Raw genomic sequence first — 27,727 nt, forward strand, 5'->3', positions numbered from 1 at the left:
GCTTTACCCTTTAAAACAGGGCTTTTTCTAATGCGGTTTGATTTGGTCTGATTTGGATTGCTGCATCAGCAGACAGGCTTATTGGAGTGCAGAAACTTCTCACATGGTCCCAACCAAGACTCCTGGGGCTGGAAGGGCAGCTGGTGGTGGTAGCAGGGAGCTGGGAGAAGGGTGTGGGGGTGTCCTGTGGGGCAGCAGTTGGTTTTCATTTATGGTAGGCCTGACTTCTGTGGGAGAATGTGCACAAGGGACATGAGAGGCCCCACGGAGGATGTGGCATCATGTACATATGGGGTCAGGAGGTGGGCAAAGGAGGTACCCTCCTGGAGGGCCTCATCCGTGGGCAGGCAGGTGCCCCAGCCTGGCCTCTGCTAACGGACAGGTTTGGGGCGGCTCTGCATTTCAAAGACCAGGGATGGCTCCTGTGGCCTCTCAGACAATGCTCTGTGACCTTGGCCCCCAGCCAGCCCTTCTGGCCTCCCCTACCCCTCATGGCCCCTGGCCTGGCCTGAATGTCTTTTGTGTGGTTCTGTTTATTTGGCCAAGGGACTTGGAGTCTGAGGAAACGGGGTGGGGGGCTCCCTTGTCCTCCCCTAAGACAGACCGGATGGCCCTGAGTCCCAAGACAATGGGTTCAGGGAGGGGCCAGGTGCTGGACCTAAGACAGGAAAAGGATAATGGTGGGGTAAACAGCCCCACCAGGGACTAGAACTTGGGCTGCAGACAGCGATTCTGGTTGAATGAGATGTTCCCACAATAGTGCTTGCCTCGGCGTGGGATGTGGCTAGAGGGGATGAAGAGAGACAGCAGCCAGTGGCCGGGAGTGTTTAACCTGCCCTGCGGGAGGAAGGTCTGTGGCGGACATCATGATGCCGTCTGCACCTTGGCTCTGTGTTCCTCACAGCTCTGGAACCATGGGAGATATCATCTCCTCACTGATGAATAATGGTTCCTTTCACGTGGACTAGAGAAGACTTGGGGAGATAGATTTGAAGTAATACCAGCTGCCTTGATAACGCAGGGCACTCAGCCTGTTAAAGCTGGGATATGGTGGACATAGGCTTGGGGGCGGGGCTTCTGAGTTTAGCAAATGAGTGGAGGCTCTAGATAAGAGACAGGGAAGGCTGTAATCGCTGTAATTTAGGAAGCAGTTCTGTTGTCACACGCTACCTGGGGGCTACCACTGGGAGCTTAGCCGTTTAGGGGAGGTACTAGCTAAGACACAAGGCTGGCCCTCCACCAGCAACCTCTGTTTCCCAAGGTTTCCTGGGCTGAGGATTCTTTGTTGTTTCCTTTTGGTTGTTGAGATGTGATTTCTCATAGGCCAAGCTGGCCTCAGACTTACTATGAACACGTATGTCAACAAGGATGACCTTGAACTTCTGATCCTCTGCCTCCACCTCCCTATACTAGGATTACAGTCACATACCACCTTACGTGATTTTTTTTTCCACGCTAGGAATGGAAGCCAGAGTGTCCTTCATGCTAGGCAAGCAGTCTGTCAACTGAGCTACAGCCCAGCCCTAGTTTTAATTTTCTGAGACAAGTTTTCACCTCATAACCCAGGCTGTGTCGCCCAGGCTGGCCTTGAACCTGTGACCATTCTGAGTGTTGTTTTACAGACATGAGGCAGCATACCCATCCCACAGGCCCTGTCTCTGTGTCCGGCTTGTTTGATTGAGCGTGGTGTCTTCAGAGCCGCCTGAGCGTGCCATCCTTTGCTTTCCTGTCTTTGTAGTCTTCCCTTTGGGGGGCCTTGGTGTATACACTGTAACAAGGCCCTGTCCCACAGGACCTCAGGCAGGGAGGGCAGGCCAGACTGGGGGAGCTGAGTGAGGCCTGCCTGTGCCTCTCTGACCAACCTGGCTTAGTGTCCTGGTGCCAGGATGGAGACCCAGCAAGTTCAGAGCCAGGACCGCACCTTGCCAGAACAGGCCCTTTGGCCACCTGTTCCCTGGAGCCTCAGGGTGTCCAGGAGCAAAGCCTGACCTTGGCATTTCCTCTCCTTGGCTTGGCCACAGGGTCACAGAACTGCAGGAGCCCTTATGCCCGTGAGGGGGAGGGGGAGGGGGTAAAGGTTGCCTCCTTATCAGGCTTCCCAGAGACAGGGATAAGAAAGCAAAGCCACTGTCACCCAGGGCAGTAAGGGTGTGACTCTGCTGATAAGGGAGGCGGGGTGGCAAGTGAAAGGAGAAGTGGGTAGGCCGCTCAACCCAGCTCTGTTGCAGTCCCGGGCCCTGGGTCAGAGGTCACGAACAAGCTTTGTAGCTTACCTCAGGTCCTGCCCCAGGTGCGTTCACTGGGTGCCTGCTGTGTCCCAGGTGGGCCTTTATTAAGGACCCACTGTATTTCACACTGTATTTCTTACTGCCGTTTCTTGGCCGTCTGCTGGTCTAGGCCTCAGGCTTGGGCTTTAATCTTCAAAGATGGACGCACTCAGGGCCACCAGGAGTCCAACTGCAGAGCACCCGGTGGCACGGACTCTAAGGCCTAAGAGGGCTCTGGTAGACCAGCAGAACCACTTCTGGACCGAGCCGGGGCCTGCGGGGATCTCAGCTCACTCCCTAGAGGTGGGGCCAATGTGTAGTCGGGCTTATGAGCCCAAAGCAGCCTATTCCTCCCCTGGGGATCTACTATGGGCCAGTCACCAAGAACAGTAGGACCTTCCTGTAGCATCAGGGACTTAGAAACTTCCATACTTCTATACTCAGCATGGAGGGGAAACTGAGGCACCGAAAGGCCGAAAGGCCGCACATGGCAGGTTTGTGTGGTCCCAGAACCCCTCAAGGATAGTTCCTGCCCACACATGGCCTTGGAGGCATTCTTGCATCATTTTAGCTGTGAGGAGTGGCCTCCAAACCACCTGGGGGCACTGGGACAGGGGTGAGAGAGACATCACGGAGGACTCTGGGGCTCCCCAAGAATGGGTAGGTCAGGTGTAGATGATTAGGGGTGCTGAATGAACAAAGGGACTGTCTGTCACTGAAGACTGTTGGTGACAAAGGAGGCCTTGAAAGCCCAAGGCCTGCTCTTAGGGCTTTAGGGGCACGAGCCCTAGGAGAAAGCGAGAAGAGAACCAGAGGCAGTTGGTGAGCATCAAGCAGTGGGCCCAGCCCAAAGGAGTAGGATGGGAGAGGCCAACCCCACTCTTGCCCACACCAGTCCTGATGACCATGCCCAGCACCTCAAAAACAACAGCTGAGTCCAATTCCCAGCATCCAAACCAGGTGGCTCAGGACTGCCTGTAACTCCAGCTCCAGGAGATTCAGCGCCCTCTTCTGGTCTCTGCAGGCACCTGCACTCATGTGCGTATACACACACACACAACACACACACACACACACACACACACACACACACAACACACACACACAGAGAGAGAGAGAGAGAGAGAGAGAGAGAGAGAGAGAGAGAGAGAGAGAGAGAGAGAGAGAGAAATTTTAAAAAAATAATCCTGAGGGGAAAAAAGCAAGTGTAAAGCCAGAGATTACATGTTAAAGCACAAACTGGAGTGGGTGAGGGGTAGAGTGAGGGGCTGTTTGGGACCGGTCCCCAGGGGTGTTATCTTCAAACAGACCTGGGTGGAAGAGAGAGAGAGAGAGCCCTGTGGAGAGAAAGCCAGTGCAAAAGCACTGAGGCAGGAAGCAGCTGCCGAGGCTGGTGTAGTCAGAAGGTGGAGGCCAGGCCCCTGAGACGGGTCTCCTGACCTGTCACAAACCTGGAAGTCAGCTCCTGTCTGTGCAGGACATCCAGGTGGCCACCCTCCTGGGCTCCCAGCCTCCCGCATACGTAGCTGTACTGAGATCAGCCGGACCTAAAGGGAAGGTGGTAGGAGACATACTGATCGTTCTGCTCTGGTGCTGGTACACTCTGGAGCCATCTGTGGCCACTCAGCTGGCTCGTGGGCAATGGCGGTTTTCCTTATTTGATGTGCATGAGTGCTTTGCCCGAATTGTGTGTGTGTGTGCTGTGCCTGGTGCCTGAGGAGGCCAGAAGAGGGCATCTGGGTCCTCCTGGAACTGGAGTTACAGATGGTTGTGAGTCACCACGTGGCTGCTAGGAATTGAACCCAGGTCCTCTGGAAAAGCAGCCAGTGCTCTTAACTGCTGAGCCATCTCTCCAGCCCAGATAATAAGTTTTTTCTTTATCAAAGCCTTGCCAACCTGTATGGCTCTGGGGACCCCAGTGGGAGAGGAGAGGAGTAAGAAGAGGAAAAACAGGTGAGCCTTCTTTGGGGCCTGCCTGGGGGCCTGTTACCTGTCCATTTTATTGTTCAGAACGATGTGGAAACATGGCAGGAGTCTAGAAGCAGGGTGTACAGAAGTCATGAATGATCCCAGCAGCCTCTAGTCTCTCAGTGGAGGTTTGCCTCCTATCCGGCCCCATGCCCCTTCCTTTTTATTTTATTTTTCTTCGAGACAGGGTTTCTCTGTGCAGCTTTGGTGCCTGTCCTGGAACTTACTCTGTAGACCAAGCTGGCCTTTAACTCACAGAGATCTGCCTGCCTCTGTCTTCCGAGTGCTAGGATTAAAGGTGTGTGCCGCCGCCGCCGCCGCCGCCGCCGCCGCCGCCGCCGCCGCCGCCGCCTCCTCCTCCTCCTCCGACGCCGCCACCCAGCACCCTTTCCTTTTTAAAACCTGACTGCATCTGGGGGCCTGGCCAGGGTCAGAGTCTTGCCTGAAGGTGTTTTGGAGACCATGTAGGGGGTGGGTAGATGGCTTGGTTCGGGTGTCATCATTTTTTTTTTTTTTTTTTTTTGAGAGGGTTTCTCTGTGTAGCCCTGGCTGTCCTGGAACTCACTCTGTAGACCAGGCTGGCCTCAAACTCATAGATCTGCCCACCTCTGCCTTCCTGGTGCTGGGATTCTGGTGCCAGGGAGGTCACAGTGGCTGGAGTGGGAAGAGGGGTCAGGAACAGCACACCTGCTCTCAAAGAGGCCGTCCAGGCCTCAGAGCACCCACAGGATGACTCACGGCCATCTGTAAAGCGCAGCGGCAAGCTCTGGCCCTCCCCTCCATTCTCTGGGCAGGCTGGAAGACAATGTCACTTCCCTTTCCTAGCATAGTGTCCCTCGCCCTTGGGGCCTGTGATTTCCCATCTCTCCCTAGCTCCTTTCCAACCCCCAAGTCTCCCATGTCCTTTCACGGGGGTCACCAGCGGTCCCCAGCCCACCATCTTATCCAGCATGGCACACCACACACACCTGGTGCTTATCAAGACCCAGGGGACCGGGCCCAGCTCCCGACTCCCCATGAGTCCCTTCTCAGCCCTGCCCACTCCTGTAAGTGGCTTAATGAAGGAGTGCCTGGTTTATTTATGTACCGACCTCGCCTAATTGGCGTGTTTGTCTTTCCGTATTATTCCCAGCTGGACAGAGCAGTTTGAACAACAAATGCAGAAAAGGCTGCATTTCTGTGGCAGTATCTTGTTTTTGCAAACTTGTCTGCTGTCCCCGCTATTAGCCACGTGCACGTTCCCCGGCTCCAGCCATATGCAGTAAGCACTTAATTGTGGGTGCAGTTAGTCGAGGCGGGCACTCTCCGCAGATTTCAGGGGTGAAGAAACCTAATTATACCTGCAATTGAGTGCTTTAGCAGGGACAAACATGCCTGTTCAGCTAATTGCAGGCACCAAAATTGCCCCCACAGAAAGAGTCCCTGGCAGAGGCTTTGAGCAAGAGGCCACAAGGCCTAATAAAGTCTGAGAGCTGAAATTATAGCGGCAGGGGGGGCTCGCTTTGGCCTGAAGGATAAGGCTTTCTGCTGCGGTCTGAGTGTTGTATTTCTGCACGGCGGAGGCCATTTCCAGGCCAGGGTTGGTTTTTCATTATGTCTTGTCTCTGTGCAGAAGTGTCATAGGGGAAGGGTAAGCTGCAGTCTGTCAGCCACGCTCCCCTCTCTGCTGGCTGCCTTGGGCTCATCACCCCGGCCCCTCAGAGAGCTCCTAGGCCGGCTTTGGCCAACTGTTGTTGCTCAGTCTAAATTAGGACACTTAATTTCAGAGCCAGGTTGTTTGACCATGTGGCCCGTGTATTTGAAGAACTTTTTAAAAATTACATTTATTTATCTGTTATGTATGAGGGGGGATATGTGTGACCCTGGATATGTGTGTGTGTGTGTGTGTGTGTGTGTGTGTGTGTAGGTCAGAGGACACCTCCTGTGAGATGAATGGTTTTCTCCTTCCACCATGTGGGGCCTGGGGATGGAACTCAGGTTGTCAGGCTTGGAAACAGTTTTCTTTACCTCCGCCCTAGTGGTCTCACCAGCCCCTGTTTAAGGAACTTTGGTGTGTGTCTGTGTGTATGTGTATGCATTTAAGTGAGGCCCTGAACTCAGAGATCTACCTACCTCTGCCTCCCGAATGCTGGGATTAAAGGCGTGTGCCACCACTACCTGGCAGTTTTTTTTTAAAACGTGTATAGTTAGGCCTGGTGGTGCACACCTTCAATCCCAGCATTCCAGACAGAGGCAGGTGAATCTCTGTGAGTCCCAGGACAGCCTGATCTACATAGTGAGTTTCAGGACAGCCAAAGCTACATAGTAAAACCCTGTCTCACTGGGCAATGGTGGTGCATGTCTTTAATCCCAGCACTTGGTAGACAGAGGCAGGTGGATCTCTGTGAGTTCTAGCCAGCCTGGTCTACAGAGTGAGTTCCAGGACAGCTAGGACTGTTACACAGAGAAACCCTGTCTCAGGGAAAAAAAAAAAAAAAAAAAAAAAAAAAAAGACCCTGTCTCCAACAAACAAATTGTGTGTATCTGTATGATGTGGGTATGTACACAAGAGTACAGTACCCTCGGAAACCAGAAGAGAGCATCAGATCCTTGGAGCTGGAGTTATACAGTTGGGAGTCACCTACAATGGGTGCTAGGAACTGAACTCAGGTCCTCTGGAAGGGCAGTGTGAATTCTTAGCTGCTAAGTCATCCCTCTAGCCCCTGAAGAGTTTTTTTCAAACCATTCAAAGCCCAGGACGTGGAGCCTTTCTTTTATTATTGCTTTTTAAGTCACATGCTTCATTTTCTTATTTATTTGGGTTTGTTTGAGACCTTCAGGCTGGCCTGGAACTCATTATGTAACCAACGATGATCTCAAACGTGCAGTGATGTTCTGCCCAGCCCCCTAAGTGCTGGAGTTACAGATGTATACCCCAACACCATGCTTTTTTTTTTTTCTCCCAACAGGGCCTCACATACGCTGGCCTTGAACTTACTAGGTAGCTGAGGATGACCTTGAGCTCCTGATCCCCCCTGCCTCCAGCTCCCAAATACAGGTGTGCACCTCTACAACCCAGGTCTTCATGAGTGCCAAGCAAGTGCTCTGTCAGCTGGGCTAACCCTCCAGTCCTCCTTACGTGCTAGGCTTTTGTTTCTGCAGGGTCTTGCTATGTCGTCCAGGGGTCCAGGGTTCAGGGTTGGCTCAGTAACTCCCTCCTCAGCTGCCTTCTGCTTCTGCTTTGTAACACCTCTGAGTGAACAAGTCAGGGCTCGGGTACAGGGACCATACTCAGCTCCACAGGCAAAGCAGAAGCGAGCTGCACCGGGCAGCCTTCTCTTCGGAAGCCTGGTCTCTTTCTTAAATGTCAGAATAAGCAGATGGCATGTCTGTGTGTCTGAAGCATGGACTTGCCAAGCTGGAAGGCCCTCTGATCATTTGGTTGAAGTGACCTCCAGAAGAGATGGAAAGCCCAAGAAGGCCCGAGCCACAGTCGCCAGGGTGGAGCAGAAGGCTGCTAGAGTCTGGCTTCCTCCCCTTGGCCCATCTGCTTCTGGATGTCCAGCTGTGTCTTACACCTGGTGTCCCTACTCCCCAGGGGAAGCTGGAACAGAGGCGATTCTGGGATGGTTCGCCCAAGAGCCCTGCATATGGGCTTGGGACGGAGACCAACAGCTAAGAACAAGGGTCCAGGCCAGAACTGAAGCCTAGTTGGCTCTGCCTCTTTATCTTGTGAGTTTGAGTCACATGACCCAGTGTCTGGCCTGGCCTGGGCTTCTTCTGGTGGCTGGGAACACAGAACACTCAGAAGATGGTCTCCTTCCTTGAAGTTACCCACCAGAAACTACCAGTGATGTTGGAGGACTGAGCCCCCAACTTGGTATGTCCAGGGGCTGGAGGAGGACAAGTGATTTCTGAGGCCTGTGACTGGAGGTGGGCCAGGCCTCAAGTGACTCCAGTTCCACTCTGGGACTAGGGAAGTGATTCTCAGCCTGCATCTGTGTTCCCCAAGGTGGCCATGTCAGGGGACGTTTTGACTGTCACAGCTGAGGCCATCGCTTAACACCTGAGAGCCCCACCGTGCCTAAGGAGGAGTGCAGGGGCCGTCCCTTGAGACGTCCGCAGGCTTGGGAAGTGTCCAGGACAAGGACAGACAGGATAGACCGGCCCTGTGGCCACTGACAAGGTAGGGAAGGACATGGTGACTCACTGGCTTTGGTCTTGAGGAGTGGAGGGGCTGTGTGACTTTCCATTCCTGCCCAGCACTGTGAGAATCATGGCCTAGTAGACGCCACCCTGTAGGAACCATGCCTTGGAAGCCAGAGGACAGCATGAGCAGAAGGCCTGGGGCTCCCGGGGAGGTCTGGATGTATCCATCACTGCTGGGCTTCTGTGTGTGACAGGCCTCTCCCACTGAATAGCCACAGGCTGGTAGCAGAGAGAGGTCCTCAGGGGAGAAGAAAGCCTAGTGGGTTGGCCTGGATAGAGGGCAGAGAAAAAGAATGATAAGCCAGGACAGAGGAGGCTATCTACCTGTCTCCTCTTCAGGTTACCTTTGGGGACTTCAGCAGCTCTTCTCCAGGCTATGTCGAAGCACACGGCACACCTGACCAGATGTGGCCAAGGAGACCAAGATGTGAGACAGCAGGGGCACACTTTCAAAGATAAGCCCTGTGGCTGGCTAGTCCCCACGCTGCTTGGTGGGAATGGGGCCCCCTGGCCAGTCTCTTGGAGACTTCCTCAAAGCACAGGCTGTAGAGGCCTGCTCCAGGGCTGGCCTGGGCCGGAGGTTAGACCAGCCCAGCAGGGTGGTGGGTAGGAGCAGTGTGTCCCCTCCTCACATTTGTCGTTTGTTGCCTTTCCTCTTGTGGGAGGGGTTTTTCTTGGTGTGTGTTGGGGGGAGTTGATTTGAGTATTTCATTCATGTATTTATTGTGCAGTCCTGGGCATTGAATCCAGCGCCTTGGGCATGCTAAGCAAGTACCACCATTGAGCTGTGTCCTCAGCCCTCTTTGTACTTTTTATTGTGAGACAAGGAAGGCCTCACTAAGTTTCCCAGGCTGTCCTTGAACTCATTCTGAACCCCAGTCTGGCCTGCTTCAGCCTCCCAAGTGCTAGGATGATGGGGCCAGTGGCACCAAGGAAGCCCAGTTTGGCGTGTGCTACATTTAAATGGGTTTGGGGGCTGGGGAATTGGCTCAGGGGTTAAGAGTGCTTCCTGATCTTGTTTAAGACCCAGGTCCAGTTTCCAGCACCCTTGGGGTGCCTCATAGCTGCCTGTAACTCTAGTTCAGGGGATCCAGTGCCCTCTTCTGGCCACTGAGGACATTGCATACACCTGTTGCACATACAGACATGCAAACATTCATACACAAAACAAAAACAGTGAAAAACATATAACTGGTTTTTGTTTGCTTGTCTTTTGGTTTTTCCAGATAGGGTAGCCTGGCTGTCCTGGAACTCACTCTGTAGACCAGGCTGACCTCGAATTCAGAGATCCACCTGCCTCTGCCTCTGGAGTGCTGGGATTAAAGGCGTGCGCCACCAGCACCCGACAGTAACTGGTTTTTTGTTTGTTTGTTTTGTTTTGTTCTGTTTACACAGGCTTTAAAAAGGGGTGGGGAGCTGGGGGTGTGGCTCATTTGGTAGAGTGTTTGCCTATCCTGCACAAAGGCTGGGTACCATCACTAGCATTTCATAAACCAAGCAAGGTGGTACGCACCTGTCATCCTAGCATGAGAGACCCTGTCTCAAAAAAAAAAAAAAAAAAAAAAAATAGAGGTAGGCAAATCTCCCTGGGTTCAAGACCCGCCAGAACTACACAGTAAGACCCTTTCTCAAAACAAAAATAACAACAAATAAAATGACAACAGGGAATGGAGCGAGAGGACTCAGCAAGGTTAAGAGCTCTGGCTGCTCCTCCAGAGGACCCCGGGTTCAATACCTAGCACCACATGACGGCTCACCACTGTCTGTAACTCCAACTCTAGGAGTTCCAACACCTTCACCAGATACACATACAGGCAAAACACCAGTGCACATACAATAAAAATAAATATTTTTTTTAAAAAAAGGACAACGATAACAACAGCACCAAAAAATTTTTTATCTAGATCTGGTGGCTGCCCTGGAGACCTTGGCAGGAGGATCCAGGGTTCAAGACTAGCCCAAAATACAAGGCAAAACCCTGGCTCAAGAAGTTTTTGGGGGAAACTTGTGTTGCTGGTTCCAAGGTCAAGGAGAAAGTCAAGGCACGAACAGAGCCAACTGACAGAGTCCAGGGGCCTGACCTAGCCCTGCAAAAAGTAAATGCTTCAGTCAATAAAAAACCAAACAGGGCCGACAAGCTGGCTCAGCAGGCAAAGGTGCTTGCTGCCAGTTCTGATGTCTTGAGTTTGATCCCCAGGACCCACACTGTAGGAAGAGAGAACCAACCCTGGCCCGCTGTCTTCTGATCTCCACACACACGCCAAGGCATGTGCATATACAGAGAAATAAATACCTTAGACCTCGAATGAGCCTCTGGGAGAGGAAGAGGCCCTCCCTGAGTCTGTCACTCTTATCTGGGCTCTAATCTGTGCATTTCCTTTCCTGGGCTGTGTGACTTAGGGCCATTTGACTTCTCTGGCCTCAGCATCTCATGGGAGGAACGGGGGAATGAAGAAAGACAGGTCTACTTTTCTGGGGATGATGAGTCTGTCTTCTTAAAGCTGAGGACGTGACCCAGAGCTGAGAGGGGAGCTGCTGTCTGCTAAGGGGACTGCTGGGCTATGCTGAGACACTGCTCATCCTGAAGGCCCCACGTGGGGGATACTCGTTACCTGACAGTGAGCATGTGTCTGTGTGGTGGACAGCTGGGAAGGGGAGGGGCAGGGACCTTTGCTGTGGAAACTGTAGAAGAGCTGATGGGAGTATGCTATGTTCAGTACCTGGTTCAAGGCCATGCACTCCCAGAAAGAGTACTGGGTTCAAGGCCATGCTCTCCCAGAAAGAGCAAGTACAAGCTCACATGGGACATCTCTCCTAGCCAGGCCCTAACATGGCAAGCCAGACTTTCCATCTCCTTCTCTTACCTAGAACGGAGTCCCACAATTCAGGGGAGGTTGGGAGAAAAGGATGTGGATTGGGTGAAAGGCTGGCCATGGTGGATTCTCTTTCTCATTGTCACTGCTGCCCTGGGCCTCATGGAGCCTTCAGAGAGACAGGTGAAGCCTCAGGAAGGCGGTCTGTCTCTGAGGCAGATGGCCAAGCTGATGGCCTGGGGCCATGCCTGTTCCCAAAACCCACCAGACTTGTGTGTCACCAATTGAAACCAGGAGGGTGGCCATGATGCTAGAAAGCCCCAGATCCAGTGGGGTTGTTGGTTTCTGGGTGCCAGGCTCCTGTGGGACTCCTGACACTCAAGCCAGCTGCCCTGAGCTCCCCTTAGGACTAGCTAGCCAGGAGCAGACCACTGTTACAAAGGTGACTGGAGAGATGAGGCCCCTGGAGCCTGGTGATGAATCACCACAAACCGAGTGACCTCTGAGAAGCCAGAGACTTTCTGACAGTCCAGTGGCTAGAAGTCAGGTCAGAGCCACAGGCTCTGCTCCCTCTGGAGGCTGCAGGAGGCGCTTCAACCTCTCCAGTGCCTGTGGCTGCTGCTTTCCTCTCCTCTTTTTCGTGTGTGTGTGTGTGTGTGTGTGTGTGTGTGTGTGTGTGTGTGTGTGTGTGTATGTGTGTATGTATGTATGTGTGTTTGGTAAAGTCTCAATATGTAGCCCTGGAAGATCCAGAACTTTCTATGATTCAGACTAGGCTAGCCTCAATTTGCAGTGATCTTCCTGCCTCTGCCCCCAGTGCTCCTCCTCCTCCTCCCCCTCCTCCTCCTCCCTCCTGCTTTAGCTCCCCTAATGACAGGATTTCAGGTGTTCCACCTCACCAGGCCCTCTCCACGGGCCACTCGGTTTAGGAAGGATCCTAAACTTCATCAGACATGCTCAGACTTCCTTCAGGACCAGGTCTCAGGCTGGGGGACCTGGCCACATCTTTGGCAGACCACTGTTGAACCCACTGCACGGGGCAGGACAAGGCTTGGACCCCAGGATTTTTGTGAGACCCCAAGATGGGTAACACCTGGTCAGGGGAGGAGGAGTGAAAATAGACAGCTTGCACAAAGAAGGAAACATCCAGGCACACAGATGTCACAGCCAGCTGTGAGCACAGGCCTTTCTCTTAGAGTCTTGGACTTGCTTATCTCGGGGCTTTGCTGTCATCTAAGGACCAGAGCCTGGGGGAGAAGCGGGTGTGGCTGGTCCCTTTGTGCCCTTGGGCAGTTGACCTCGCACATCAAGTGTGTACACATCAAGTGTACGAAGTTACAAGACAACGTGTCTATCTGGTGGGGGGTGGGCAAGTCCCCCAAATGCTGACAAAGCCACCGGACAGCAGGGAGGCCAGAGCTGAACACACTGAGACCTGTCTGTCACTGCTGTTGGTGTCTCCATTCTTGCATAGTCTTGGGAGTCAGCACAGCTGTTTGTGGAGTCCCTGAGTGAGGGAGCGGGCTAGGTGCCGGAAGCACCCACGCCGGGTCTTCTCCTGGCATGCATGAGTGATCCACCCTAGGAGACAGGGTACACGGGACTTAGGAACAGGCCTCCAGGGCTTAAAGCCTAGTTCTAGCCATCTGCTGGCTGAGTCGTTGGAGAAGGTGCTCAGCTTCTCTGCGCCTCATTTGGAAAAGGGAATTGTGAAGGGTGACCTAAAGCAAGATGGTCCAAAGGATTTCCCAGATCATCTGTGAAGAGCGTTCAGAGCAGTGCCTGGCCCAGACTGAGCACCTAGAAGTACCTGCTGCCCCACTGCCCTGCCAAGGGGCACAGGGAGGCATCTGGAGGATCCAGCATGTCCCAGGAACCAGGCAGCCTTGGCACTCCAGGCTCCACTCTTTCCCGGAGTCTGTGGTGTGAGGGTTCCTTGTGTGCACCTCCTCAGGGAGGCAAGCTGGCCACCTGGCCTGGGGGACACGTCACATGATGGGTGATGGGCATAGCTGGTAGGGAGCCACCTGCCTTAGCATGTGTGTGTGTGTGGGGGGGTGTCTGTTTTTACTGTGTTTGGCTGACTGACACTGACTGGGCTGTACAACCAAGCAAGAGTGGCCCTGCTAGAGGGGATGTGGGGGCCCCTCCATGTTGAAGGGGCAGCTAGCATGGGGGCTGCATCTTCAGAGTGGGGACCTCCTGGTTTCACGCATCTCCTCAGGGTGACCTGGACCCCTACCTTCTTTCCTAGTGACAAATGGGGGTGGGGGGGTGTCAGCACCTCTCTCCCTGACCTGGGGTGGCTTTCACGGTGGTGTGTCTCTCTGGAGGTAAGAGGAAGAATGCCCTGTGGTGTCCCAGCCTCCCAAAAAGGCCCAGAGGGACTGGGTTTCTGGGTGGTCCAGCCTCCTCATGGCTGCCTCTTCTTCATAATCCCTCCACACACACACAGGGGTTGTGGGGGGGGGGAATACTGGCTCAGCAGGCTCTGGGAGAGGAGCGGGGTGGAGAGAGTCAAGGACCACCTTTCCTTGGGCAGAAACCCTCTGGGGTAAAATCTGGGAAGGCACCAGCCTCATCCAGACATCCACAGCTGGTACTGGTGTGCCCACATGGTTTGTGGCGGGAGCACTGGGCGCGTGGCCCATCTGAAGGAGGCCACAGACATGCCTGTTGGAGGGCTGGCTCCCCCTGGGATATGAATGGCTGTAGTGATAGGGTCCACCCACCACAGCAAAGCCACAGGGGCCAGTGGGAAAGAGAAAGTGCAGCCAGCTACCCTGTTCAGCCACATTAGGCAAACAACCCAACCATTCAAAGCCAGCCAGCACTGAGCTGGCTGCTAGGGGCTGGAGGGGGGGAGCAGGCGGAGCTTTGTGATCCCGGCTGGCTGTTTTGGCACCAGGTTTTTGGGGGACTGTGGGATGACCACTCTCCCCCAGTAAAGCTGCATAGTGTTCCACCCTTCAGAGGTCCCTATCACCAGGAAATGTCACTGTTTGAGCTTCCAGACTCAGGGGCAAAGGAGCTAGGCTATCAGTAACATCATACAGCTCGCCTCCTTCCCCGGGGTGTGACTCTAAGCACTTAGGGCTTGGCCGGCACAGTCTCGATAATTGGATGCAGGCATTGGAATTCTTATTAGGAGAGAGGTTTGTCTTTGAGGAAGCACAGTGATAGAGGGATGTGAAGTGCAGCCGGCCCACCATAGTGGGGCTCCTCTGTGCCTGTTCTTCCCACTGTTGGCCTCTTCAGAAGCCAGGCCCAGGCACTCTCCCAGGCCTCCCCTGCCCCATATGGGTCCCCACTGGCCCCTGAATAGCTGGCACAGAAGCCGGGCAGTTTGGACTCCAGTCTGGACAGCTCTTTCTCTACAGGTGGCTCCAAGAAGGATGACTCCTTTCAGGATGACTTCCCCTACTTTAGCAGGGAAAGGAAGGGGGGCGGGGTGCCCAGCCTATTGGGGGAGCATCCTCCCTCTGTACCCTGCCTGTGATTGGCCCATAATTACAGGTTTATTGCCTGTAATGCTATTGTGTAATGACATGTTTGCAAATTAATTTTTATGGCTCCTGCCATTAGCATATACAGTGGAGGAAGGTTTCGTATTAATTACTACTGTTGTTCCTGTAATCCCGGAGAATTAAAAACCAATAAAAGAGTGACAACACAAACTGATAGTTTAGGGTCTTTTAAAAATAGTTCTTATTTTTTCCCCTATGTACTGCTAGAGATTGTGAGAGGTCGGGCCTCGGATGTATGTGTATAGAGGGCGTCTGGTCCCTCTTCTCCCAACCCTGCGCCCCCTGAATTGTGCGGGCAGGTGATGGAGGCGATGGCCCTAGACACTCCCGTCCTGCCTGTGTGTCCTCGCCTTGCAGGCAGCCCCGAAAACAAAGGGTCGCAGCCGAGGGCCCGACGCGACCCCTGGGGTCACTCGGGGCAGAGTGACCAGAGAGGCCTGCTGCAGCGCCCTCCTGCTACCTAGGGCCCGGGAGCCCTCCCTCCTCGGAGCCGCGTGCGCGCCTGGTCTACTGCTGAGGAGCCGCAGCCAGGGTCAGAAGGCACGCTGGGTCTCCACCTCCCTCAAAGTGCCCTCCAGAGCTCTCCCCTGGTGTCCTGTATTCTGGGATTTCGGCTGTCATCTGAAGCCACCACATTTACTAGGATCTTGGGGCCACTGATTGGGTACCCATGGTGTGTACCGAGATTGGAGAGCCGTGGCAGAAACTCCCGCCTGTCTCGACTGTGGCGCCTACTGTGCGTACTTGCGGGTTAGGACTTGAGGATCTGGGGTCAAAAGGTGACCCTTAGTGTCACCGAGTCAGAATCCCAGCTAGTTGTGCCACCAGGATGGGAGAGAGCTTCCGTAAAAGGACTTGAAAAACAAATGGTCGCATCCTGATACTTGCTTTGCCGCGTGCGTTTAGTAGAAGGGGCTGGTGTGTGGGTAAATGGATGCTGTCTCTTTAAAATCGCTGGGCTGGACAATGAGCGCACAGGATGTGGTTTGGCGGCAGGGTTTTTTCCCCTTCGATTTGGGGAATTATCACTTGGGGCCTTCTTGAGCTGGTGTGAACGCGCCGCGGCTGGGGAGGGGAGATACAGGCGCCACACTCACGCTCAGTGCAGTCGGTCGTTTGCTTAAACCAAATTAGCCGGGCTCTCGTTACTATGGTGCAGCCGGGGCTTGCAGAGTCCCAGTAATAGCATTTATTAGGTCTGTTTGCCTGGAAGCATGCCTTCCCGGATCTGATAATGCCCGGGTGCAGGAGAGTGTGGGAGATGGTATCAAGCATTTGATTACACTTGCAACAGGGATTTTTTTTTAAGGGGTAGGGCGTTGGGGGGAGGAAAGGAAAGAGAGAGGCCAACCGCCGTCCCTAGCTCTCCCGGGCGCGGTCTCCGCAGCCCGCTGCGGGCTGCACAAAGGGCGGCCCCGGCCTCCCCGGGGCACGGTCACGGGGGGAGGTCGTGCTCCGGGCTCCCGCAGCTGTCAGACGTGGGTGGGGAGGAGCGAGGGCGGGCCTGCGGCCAGAGCGTAGAGTTGGGCAGCCAGAGGGGGGCCCCGCGGCGCCCGCAGCCGCCCACTGTTTGCAAACGGCCGGCTCCCGGACTGAGAGAGGGGAGCATCGTGCAGTCCGAAGCGGGAGCATCCGCTGCGGGCCCTTGGCGGCGGGTCTGGTCCGTAAGGCTCCGCGGCCGCGCACGGGCAGGTCGCAAGTGGGACTCTCGTCACCGCGGCGCGCAGCCGGGAGCTCCAGGAGGACGCGGCGCAGACGGAAGGAGCCGCCCGCCGCTGCGCCCCTTCCCTTTCGCTTTCATTAGGGGAGACAAATCTGCTGTCAGGCAGCCAGCTTTCCAATTTACCGATAATGATTCTTGCATGAAAATTGATCGAGGGGCTCTCCACCGCCGCGCGCTCTCGCCTCCCGCTCTCCTGCTCCTGCCGGCTGCGCCCCCGCGAGTTCCTCCTCCTCCTCTCCCTGCTCCCCACCCCCTCCGTCTGAGTCAGTGGTGGGACGCCGGGCGGGGAGATAACCAAAAAGGGGGGTTGCTGGTGGCGAAGGGGGAGGGGAGCCTGCCCTCGCCAGCGTCCCTAGCCCAAGACTTGTTTGTCGCCGCCGCCTCTCCTATTGACTAGGCGAAATCTGCCCCTCGGTACTTCTTGGCTGTTTGGGTATTAATTTTCTCCACCCCCAGAACCCCTGCCGAGCGCCCCCTCCTCCTCTCCGCACCCCGCCCCTCCTCACCCAGTAGCTAAGGGGAAACGAAAACAAAGCCGATTTCTCCTTGGCAACCAGATGCCCCCTCCCGCCGCCCCCCTTCCTTTTCCCTTCTGGTTCTGAACGTGAAACCCTGTTGGAAACAGGTCTCTTGACCCTCGCCCTTGACATTCAAATGGCTGAATGGAGGCGAGATTGCTGTTCGCACGTCTTAGGAGGTGCTTTTTTTCTCTCCCTTTTCCTCTCTCCCTCTCCTGTCTCTTTTTCTTTCCAATGAGTAATCCCTGAAGACCTTAACCCCCTAATTTCATCACCCTCACCGCCCCCCCTTTATTTTTCTCTCTCCTCTTCTGCTCTCCCGCCCTCTTCCCTCCACCAGCTCCCCCTCCTTTTTTTTTTTTTTAATTTGCATCTCAAGTCCAAAAGGCAGAAAATACACACGCGGCGAAGACGCCGGGCCGCCGTGGAGGCTCCGGCCCTTCCTTGGTCAATTACCTCACTGTGGATCTGCTCCGGCCGAGGTGGCCGAACCTGCCCGGACGCTGGACGGAGAGGCAGCCTTTGATCTTCTTGGAAAGGGGAAAGGAAAACACACACAAACTGGTTTCTACCCCCAGCACTCGGGGGATCGTTCTTTTGCCTTTATTTTATTGTTTTGGACATTTTTGAGCGCCGTGGCTTGGACGCTGGTTTTGTTTCATTGCTGGGCTTGAATTTTTTTTTTCTTCCATTTCCTTCTTCGTCCCTCTCTGGCCACTATGGAATTCTAACCTGAGCCATGTTCGGACTGAAGCCGCCTCTCTATTACTTACCAGGTAAGCGAGTGGTGCGCCGGGTCCCCGGGTCCCCAGGCCAGGGCGCGTAGGGGCGCACAGGGGCGCGCGGCTCGGCTGCCCGCTCGGTGCGCGCTGCCGCGTGGGGCGCCCGGCCCGGTGCGCGTCTCGCTCCTTTTGTCTGCGCGGAGCCGGCGGCGCTGCGCCCAGGGCGCGATCGCGCGGGTGTGAAGTTACTTTCCCCCGGGCGGCGACCCGGGGGCCCCGGCCCCGCCGCCCCCTCCCGATTCCCTGGAAGGTTTTGTTGTGCGAGGCCGGGAGGGGCCGCGGCCGCAGCGCGCGCGGCTTCCTGTTTCCTGCGCCTCGGTGCGCGCTGACAGTCGCTGCCCTGCAACTTTCAGTTTCGGGGGCCACCGCGGGAGAGCTGGGGAGCCCCTCCACCCTTAAGATACTTGCACTGGGGCGCAAGGGAAGCTAGAGAGCCTGGGGCGAGCAGGAGGGCGTGGGAACCCAGCCCTCCGGGTGTCTTCCCCCTCGGGTACCCCTGGGTCCGACTCCACGTGACCACAGGTCGGGAGGGCTGGGCTGCGTGTGGCCGCTTGTTCTAAGAATGAGCTGGGTTTTTATTTTCTTTTCTCCCTGAGCTCTGGCACATAGTTTCTGTTGAAGTTAGGGCGTCTGTGTGATGCAGAGGTGTTGGGGTGCTGTAGGAGCTGAGGCGGGGGGAGGGGGGCGGGCTCTTGTGCTTGACATGATCTACTGTTCCCTGAAGATTATTTCGGAATAGTTTTGCTAGGAAAAGGTGCACGTGGCTGGGTGTTGGGTTAACGTTGCCTCCTTTTTTTTTTTTTTTTCCTCGTGTGTTCTTTGGGTCCTGTGGCTCTTGCCAGGCCCCCACCGTCCTGGAGTCCTTGCAGAAGAGGAGATGTGGGCCAAGAACCAGCCTGGGCAGGACTCAGCTCCAGGGAGCTGGCCTTGGTTGCCATGACCTAGGGCACACGTTGTCACTGAGTTAATATTAGCAGAGATGAAGGGTCCCAAGGAAGAGGGGGATAGTGGTGTGGATTTCGCCTGCAGGATGGTTGTATACATGGCTCTGAGTTTCTTTGTGGCTGCTGCAGGGTCCAGCCCTACCCTGTGACAAATCTGGTCTGTTTCCTGGGGTTTCCAGTCCTTGAGGTTGTTTGTTTCTCTTTTGACACAGGGTCTCACTATGTAGCTCTGGCTGGCCTGGAACTCACAGAGATCCCCCTGCCTCAGCTTCACCTGTGCTTGGGTGAAGGGTGTGTGCCACGGCGCCTGACCCTAGGCAGTTTTTATTGGAAGATTAACTCTCAGCCCCTCACATCTCTTTCCCTCTCTTCCAGGGCCTGAAATAGCAATTGTCAGCTTCTAGCTGGGCTCCCTCCCTGCTCGCCTCATTTCCTTTCAGAGGTCCAACCAAAATTAGAACCAGGAATCCCCAGCTTCCCACAGGGTTATCTCTGCAGGAGGGCAGGTGTCCTCTGGAGCCCAGCCACGTCCCCGTGGGAAGGTGTGTGTCATAGCCCCTTCACAGCCCTGCCACGGATTGATTCTGCCAGGGCATCCTGCCGGCATGGTGCCTTCCTTTCTGTATCTCCAGTGCCTCTCTAGGGCCTTGGCGCTAGCTGGTGGCCAGAGAGGAATCTTCCCGAGTACTGGGCAGCTCAAAAGCGCAGGTGTTTGAAACCTACACCCGTCTCCACCTGCCACCCAAGGGCTGCCTGGTGTATTAGCTTGTCAGGTGACTGACTCTGTATTTACACAGGGAGCCTCAGAAAGAGAAGGAGGAAGTGTCAGGCTGGGGAAGTTCAAAGCAATTAAAGGAGTCAGCCTTGGCTGGGATTAGGCCCTAGGCTGTCAGGTCAGCAAGGTGAATCCTGCTCTTCCTGATCCTTCAGAGAGAGGAGGGCTTGGCTCCCCTCCCCAGGGAGGAGGGCTCAGAAAACTTAGCCATGGGATGAAGTTTTCTCTTACTGAAGTTTTTTTTTTGAAGGTCCCTGCTAGGTTGGGGCTCACATGCTGTGTATCATTCCAGATGCAGGTGGTTTGGGGACCCTCCCCACATACCCCGTGGGTTGGGCACTGCTATCTCACCCTCCTCCTCGCCAGTCTGCCCCAAAGGCCTAGCTATTGACAGTTCTGGAAGTGTCAGGGCTGGGATCTGCTGGCTGCCACCTCTGGAGGGGATTCCCAGGCCTGAGAGCAGTGGGTGTCTGATTGGCTGTGGTCAGTAGTTTTAGTTGAGAGGCAGAGCCTGGGCCCGCAGAGGGACCTGCACTCTTGAGTTCTAGGTTTTGTCCCAAGCCTTTGGGTCCTGGATTCTATCTTCAAGGTTGGGTCCCAGCAAAGTGCCTGTAGCCAACCACCAGGAGCCAGGGGCCAGAACCTGTCAACCAACTGCTATGGGGGAGGGAGGGTGGCCACAGTTAGGCTGGCCCTAAATACTGGCTTCTCTTGCCAGACTGGACAGTGGGTCCGAAGTCCAACTGCATCTTCCCAGCCTTGACTTTGGCAGGTAAGGGAAGTTCCCAGAAATCCTTGGTTTTCCCCTCCGTGACTTGGATCGGCAGTGTTATCTCCCTAAGATTCAGAGTCACGTGGTGTTGAGGTTCTGTTGGCATGCAGCACACCTGTGCTTTCATGGCTTCCCCGATGGTTCTCTGACCACCGTGGCGGGCTTGAGCAGTGGTCATGGAGCCCAGGCTAACTGGCCAGGCCTAAGATCTCTTAACTGAGCTAATTGTCCATCTTTGGTGTAAGTAACCTGTGAGAGAGAAGATTTGGACAGAGTGTGTTTTGTTTTGTTTTTCAGAGTCCCATGTAGCCCAGGCTGGCCTCAAACTTCCAGTGTGCCTTCCTTTACTCCCAAGTGTTAGGGTATAGAGTTAATGCGCACTCAGGGATAACTACCAAGCTCATTAAGGTTTTAATCATATTGTTACAAAGATGAACATTTTTTTTTTTTTTTAAGAAATGCACAGAACTTAGTGGTGGGTCAGGGACTTGAACTTTGTGCTTTGAACCAGGCTTGCTGACTTCTTGTTGAGAAGTGTTTATTCACTGGCTAGAAGGAATGGCTTGGTCAGTCACCTTCCCATGCAAAGAGAAAGGTGTAGGACAGACATGTGCACAGGGTCTGTGCCCTCCATCTTCCTGCGGGTGACAGGCGGCATACCTTCTCTGTGGTCCCCTAGCCAGCTTTCCTCTGTGTGCATGTCTGCCTGGATCTCCCTGTCCCTGAACTCCACAGGACTTTGTGATCCATGCAGGCGGAGACTGAGTGTCTCCTTTCTGCTTGGCCTGCTGCCAGACCAATAACGACAGTCGTAAAAAATAAAAAAGAATAATAAAACACCGAGAAGGAAGAGGCTGCAGCCACTTTGCATACAGTACTTATTCCCTGCCAGACTTGCTCATTCAACAAACAACCCCGGGAGGTCAGGCTATGCCTGTCCCACTTGACAGCCAAGGAAACTGAGGCACAAGGGAGGCTGAGGTCACTCAGCAGTAAAGGAGTAGCAAAGGGTTCAGCTGGGCCCTGACCCCTGACCTCAGGCAGTCTGGCTCCAGAGTTTCTGCTTAATAAATATTTGTTGACCGGTTAGGGAGGGATGGCGGCTGGTATTGGCGGTGGCGCCCTCCTGGGGCCCCTTATCTTGTTCCTAGCTGTTGGCTGACCCTGCCCTGGCCCCAAGCTGAACTCTTAGTGACCCCACCTCCCCCTGGATTCCCTCTCCACGGCCAGAAAGGATGCTCTGAGGCCTGCAGTGAAGGGACTGAGGCCTGAGAGGGCCATGGCTGGTGGCTGTGGAATTATCCTTATCTCCCTTGGGGCATCTGTGCCCAAAGCTGCCCCCTGAGGTCATAGTGAGTCATTCATACATGGTCAGGGCTGACCCGATCCCTTTCTGAGCAGCTTACCCTGCCAGGAGTTGGGGTAAGGGAAGATAAAGGCCCCCAAAGATTGCATCCAGAGTGGTCCAGCCTGTGTACAAGGCTGGGTGTGGACTGTGCCCAGCACTGCTGGCGGGGGCGGGGGGGTGCAGGCCAAAGATCCAGGGCAGCTTCCCTTGCTAGCCTGCATCCATCTTCTGTCTATCCCTGGGACCTGAGGAGTCTTAAGCAGACCTGCTCTTGGGTCAGCCTGGGCCTGGGAAGAAGAGGTATGGCCACTTTTGCAGTGACAGAATCTTTTCTTTCTTTCCTTCTTTCCTTCCTTCTTTCTTTCTTTCTTTTTTTTTGGGGGGGGGGCGCTTTTCGAGACAGGGTTTCTCTGTGTAGCTTTGGAGCCCATCCTGGAACTCACTCTGTAGCCCAGGCTGGCCTTGAACTCACAGAGATCCGACTGCCTCTGCTTCTCCGAGTGCTGGGATTAAAGGCGTGCGCCACCACCGCCCTGCGACAGAATCTTTCTTACAGCTCACGCTCAGTGGGGATTGCCTTGGGCTCACATCTAGCACTTTCAGGGAAGGCTAATTAATCTTGGATACCCCTGAGAATTGGGGAGGGACCACCACATTTGGATCTGTCAACTGGGAAAGCCAGAGGCCCTTTTGCCCCAGCTGTGACTCAGACCCTCTTGCTAGGGCATGGTCTGGCTCTCACTCCTGCTCAATTTGGTGTTCATTAAGGTTCCCTCCTGCTGCAGTTTTTCGGCAAGGCCATGGGAAGGAATTGATCTGCCCCTTGCTCTGACTTACCTTGACTCTTCCTACTGTGGGAGCAACCGGTCCTGAGGATGCTTGGTTCTGCCTGGAGGAGGGAGATGGGGGTACACTTCCTCTCTAGAGGGTCGTGGCCAGTGGGAGGGCCGGCCAAGCATACTGTCCCCAGCAGAGCCAGCCAGGGGCCAGAGGGTCTCTGCCTCTGTAGCATTTACTCCAAGCCCGTGTTTCCTGTCTGTCTGTCTGTCTTCTGGTGGTGGACATGAGTGAGGTGCCAGGGTCGAGTGAGGTCTAGTCATGTGTTCGCCTCGGCGGCTCACAGCTGAGGACACTTGCCAGGGAAGTCTCTCAGGTCTGTGCCTTCCAGTTTTCTGTGGACCCTGGGTGAGGTTGGTGTTCCCACACTCTCTTCAGGAAGAACCATGCAAGGGTGTTTTTTGTTTTTTGTTTTTCCCACACTGGGGCTTGAACCCAGAGCCTTGAACATTCCAGGTAAGCGCTCTACAGAGCTACGTCTCCCAACCCTGTTTTTATTCTTTATCTTTGAGACAAGGGGCTCACTAAGTAGCTGAGGACGGCTTGAACTTATTCTGCACCTCAGAGTGGCCTGAACTTTTCATTCTTCCGTCTCACCTTCCTGAGTGTTGTGATTATAGTCAGCTGCCTTGGACCTGCCTTAAAATACGCTTTCCTGAGCCCCTAGTGGCTATGTGTGAGTGTGTGTATGAGTGTGTGTGTGTGTGTGTGTGTGTGTGTATGTGTGTGTGTGTGTGAGTGTGTGTATGAGTGTGTGTGTGTGTGTGTGTGTGTGTGTCTAGAGATGGTGCCCAGGGAGGGCCTCAAACATGCTAGGCCAACACTCCACTCCACCCCCTGAAGTGGCTGGCCTTTCTTTAGAGAAATGGATGGTGGAATCTAGCTTTTTAGGGGGTGATTCCCAGAGGAAGGGCTTCACGAATGGGGACCCCTCCCCCCGTTGGTGGTCTCTCTACTAAAGAGGAAACCCTGGGGCTGGGCTGAAGAAGGGAAGAGGGGAGTTGGGAGTGAGGGAATAATTTAGACATCGTGTTCTTTCTTCTTCTTTTTAAGAGCCCCATATAGATTTAAGGTCCTTTTGTTAATTTAGGAACATAAAACTGTGATGTACAGCTTGGTTTGCTCGTAAAATTACAAAGTGTGGCATATTTAGATCCCTGAAGGCTTGGGGTAAAAGGGAAAGAATGGGTGAGAATTTTTTTTTTAATACGTCTTTGGGGAGATTCATTTTTCCGGCTTTTCCCCCACCAGTGCCAGGCCCTGTACGGCTCCGTGGGGCCTCGCTGCTGTCTCCCACGTTGCGTAGAACTCTGGAAATGGGGGTGTCTGGCAGGCAGCCAGGCCTAGATCCTGCCCCCAGCCCCTGGGCTCCCTGGCCTTGTTGGATCATGCTTGCTCTGCCTTCCTCCCGTCCCCACCCGCAGCGAGGCCGGAAGTGCCCTCTGACCAGGCCTGGCCCGCTGCCCAGCTGGCCTTTGGCTACTGGCTTGATGGCCTGTGAGGTCAGGAAGCCACAGACCCTTGGTCCTGGAAGAGGTCAGACTGCCAAGCCCTCCCTGTCTGTGGGGACCAGTGTTGCCCGGCTCCCCTTCCTGACGGCCGCCAGTACAGGCTGGGTGAATGCGGGCCTGGCCCAGGCCAGCTCCTGCCGTGCCTCTGTGAGTGGTGACCCTGTCGCTTGTCACCAGGAGCACGTGTGCCTGGCCTCGTTCCCCCCTCTGTGAAGTGGAATGTGGATCGAATATCAGGGTGACAGACTGATTCTGCTTCCGTAGAAAGGGTGATGGTTCAGTTCGAGGTGGGGAGCAGAGGCTATGTCCATAAGGGGACCCCAGCTCTCATCCTTGGTGGTACCTTCAGAGCAAGGCACTGCAGGCTGTGTGCCTTCAAAAAACAGCAAGGCTCTTGCAGAAGTCAGGGGTCCCAATGAGGGGTGGTGGTGGGAGGAAATGGAGCTTTGGGTAGCAGCCACACTGTCCTGAACAGCGTGCACCTGACTGACATCCTGCATCGGTCTGATCCTGTGGCCTAGGGGAGGCTGGGAGATTGGACCTTGTCCTCAGGGCCCGGTCTCAACAGGAGGAGGCAGGGTAGGTGCTGGGCCAGACTCTTGGGGGCTATGGCATCTGTGGAAGTGATGACAGAAGATTTGAGGCACGCGTGTGCAGGGGTTGGTGGTGTTGGGACCACTCTTGGAGTGCTTTAAACATCATCATACAGGGGCTGGAGAGATGGCTCAGTGGTTAAGAGCACTGACTACTCTTCCAGAGGGCCCAGGTTCAATTCCCAGCACCCACATGGCAGCTCACAACTGTCTGTAACTCCAGTTCCAGGGGACCTAACACCTTCATGCAGGCAAAAGAAAAAAAAGGTTGGGGATTTAGCTCAGTGGTAGAAGCAAGCACAAGGCCCTGGGTTCGGTCCTTAGCTCTGGAAAAAAAAAAAAAAAGAATCTCCAGTATTTTTTGGTTTCTTGAGACAGGGTTTCTCTGTGTAGCCTAGGCTATCCTGGGACTTGCTATGTAGACCAAGCTGGCCTTGAACTTGGAGATCCACCTGCCTCTGCCTCTCGAGTGATAGGACTAAAGTCATGTGCCCCGCCACCACCTGGCTTTTTTGTTGTTTATTTTGAGACAGGCTGGCCTCACACTCACAGAGATCTCCCTGCCTCTGCCTCCCAGTGCTAGGACACCATGCCCAGCTTACCCAGCATTTTGGGCCTGTCAATTCAGGGTGCCAGGCCCAGGCATATAGAGGTACAGCTGAGAAATCTCGAAGGGACTGTCGTATACAGAGCCGTCACCTCTAACTCTGAGAGACAGATGCACAGAGGTGTATAGGGAGCTAGGATATGAGCACTGGGTGGCCAAAGATCAGAAAAAAAAAGAGAAGGTGATGGTTCACAGGCGGTGGATGGATCACAGAAGGTGATCTCACAGGATCTGAAGGACACACACCCAAACACAGAGGCTCTGGCAGAGGCCCTGAGGGACCGGCGATGGCCATGGCTGAGGGATAAGTACAGGGTGGGAAAGCTCAGTGTACTGTGGCTATCACTTCTGCAGATCCTCTGGCTTCCAGGCGGCTGACTGGGAGGTGACCACCTTGGCTCCGGGTGGCTGCTCTGTGGAGTGGAGCCATGGCGGGTGGAGATTGTCTAGGGGGTCATGAGGTCCACGGATGACTGTCTTGCCTGCTGACCTTGGCTCTGTAGCTCTGGGAACTGGAGGATGAGGGAGTGATTGCGGGGGGTTTTAGGGTGTCTCTGAGGGGTCCACAGCTTTTGAAGGGCTCTTCTCTGCTGGAGCGCTGCCTAAGCTCAGAGCCTGGTGGGGGTCGGGGGAGAGCGCCTGCTTCCATCCTGACCTGTCGACAGTGTGACTCTGGGCAGGTTGCTTAACCTTTCTGTGTCCTTGTCCGTTACCTGAGGCCAGCCAGGTCTACCACTTCAGGTTGTCTGTCATGAAAATCAGTAAGTGTTACCTGCAGGAACAAGGGATAGGATGCTCTGAAACCAGGGGCTGCATTATTCTTGGATTATTAGTTCTCAGCTGTGGCTTCATGCTGCCCATAGCGTGGGTCTCTGGCTGGTGCCAGAGCAGAGGCCCTGATCAGGTCGGTGCCTGAAGGAGAGCGTGGCTTATAGACCCCTGCAAGATGCCAAGGAGCCTCCGCTCTCAAAATGGTCACTCGTGACAGGTCCCAGATAAGGAAGTGGTTCATCCTGGAGACTCCCACGCTGGCCCGTGTCCCACGCCAGCAGACCCTGAGGCTTGTGGGATAGAAAGTTTCTCTGGCCGGGTCCCCTCCGGTAAGAAGTTTATGGATCTAGATTCTTCTAAGTGCTCTTGCCTTTTGCCTCCCGAAGACTCCAGCCTCATCCAGCCGCGATGGAGCCCGGGGCAGACAGAACCTCATCTCTGACCAGGCCTCCTTTGAACTGTCCCCGACACTGCCCACCCCTTGTCACTCTGGCTTGTAATTCATTTAGGATTAGCTCCCAGGCCTCTCACAGGCCTAACTTCTGTTGTCTTGGTAACCGTGTCAACCGTTTGCTGGTTTCTGTGATTATCTGACAAGAGAAGTGGTATGTGTGTGTGTGGGGGGAGACGCGGCAGGGACATGAAAGAGGGTAATGGGGTGGGGGGGGGCGGCATGGGTCTTAATGGAGCTCTCTGCAGAGGCCTGGGAGGCATGGAGGGGATGGGGTGCTGTCAGACCTACAGCTGCCTGGCAGGGGCTCCCAGTGGGGGCTCTCACCACTTCCTGCCACCCCGGGGGGAGCCTGAGAGAGCATCACCCCCCTCACCTCCCCTTTATCTCAGATCTTCAGAGGCCCAGAGACAAGGTGTTATTCCCCTCCCCCACCTCCATGCTGGGAAAGTTCCCTGTGGGCAGCTCTGGACACAGCAACCTCGGGAGGCTGGAGGACGGGGGTGCCTGGGAGGAAGCCAACGAGCTGAGCTGTGCCGACCATAAACCTACCACAGGATACTAGGAACAGGATGCCAGATGGGGTCAAGACAGCACCCGTGTGCCTCTGTGGGCTGGCCTCTGCCCCCTATGCCTGCCACGGCAGCCACAGCTAGAAGGTGGGGGAGAGGCGTCTGTGGCAGGGTGACTAAAGGGCCCGTCCACCATCAGGCCCGGCAGTTGGCTCTGGCTTTCGGTGAGGGCCTCAGCGGACCCAGATGAAGCATCCTCTTCCATGAGGTGCTCGAGAGTGAGGTCTGGGCTTCCTCACAGCCTCTGATGTAATGGCAGGGGCTGTGGTAGCCTCTACAGGCAGGAGGCCCCATGGCCCCCCAGGGCCTGGCCTCAGATATCAGAGCCTCTTCCACACCACATTCTGTCCGTTAGCAAAGAGGGAGGAGCCCCGCCCCGCCAGGCCAGGCTCGGCTGGAAGGAATCCATCCCTTGATAGGGTGGGAACCATATCGAAGAGCTGATGGGATGAGAGATGTGGAAGCTGCCTCTTGGGAGAATAGTCAGCCCGCCGCAGGCTCTTCGGGAAGCCTGCTTTTTCCAGGTAGGAGGCCTAGCCTCTGGGACTGGACTAGCCCGTCCTCTAGAGTCTACCTTTGGAGTTTCCAGACAGTCTAGGCTGTGGGCTTTGACACCTCAGTGTAGGGTGGGAAGGTCCTGCCTTGAGGGTTCACTGTGGGTCTGTGTAGGACCCCCCTGTGAAAGGGATGTGTGAGGGTCTACGCACAGGGTGCCACTCCGGTCACACCAGGAGGAGCCCCTCCCTGGAGCAAGGGGAGG

The 27,727-nt window shown here is 55.0% G+C and overlaps 1 protein-coding gene across 5 annotated transcripts in view; it reads left to right on the forward strand.

The window, feature by feature from the left end:
* Window positions 1-27,727, forward strand: part of Gse1 (Gse1 coiled-coil protein) — a 357,639-nt gene that overhangs the window by 245,192 nt on the left and 84,720 nt on the right. Inside the window, exon 1 of one of the 5 annotated variants that reach the window (XM_016008434.3) lies at window positions 16,799-17,780. The exons of 3 other annotated variants lie outside the window; for them this stretch is intronic. In XM_016008434.3, the coding sequence (XP_015863920.1) occupies window positions 17,744-17,780 (37 nt within the window). In that variant the 5' untranslated portion in view covers window positions 16,799-17,743. Of the gene's footprint in view, window positions 1-16,798; window positions 17,781-27,727 lie in introns of those variants that run through there. One more of the 5 variants, XM_016008436.3, reaches the window with a different exon arrangement.

Source organism: Peromyscus maniculatus, chromosome 5, assembly GCF_049852395.1.
Source record: "Peromyscus maniculatus bairdii isolate BWxNUB_F1_BW_parent chromosome 5, HU_Pman_BW_mat_3.1, whole genome shotgun sequence".
Classification (NCBI taxonomy): Eukaryota; Metazoa; Chordata; class Mammalia; order Rodentia; family Cricetidae; genus Peromyscus; species Peromyscus maniculatus.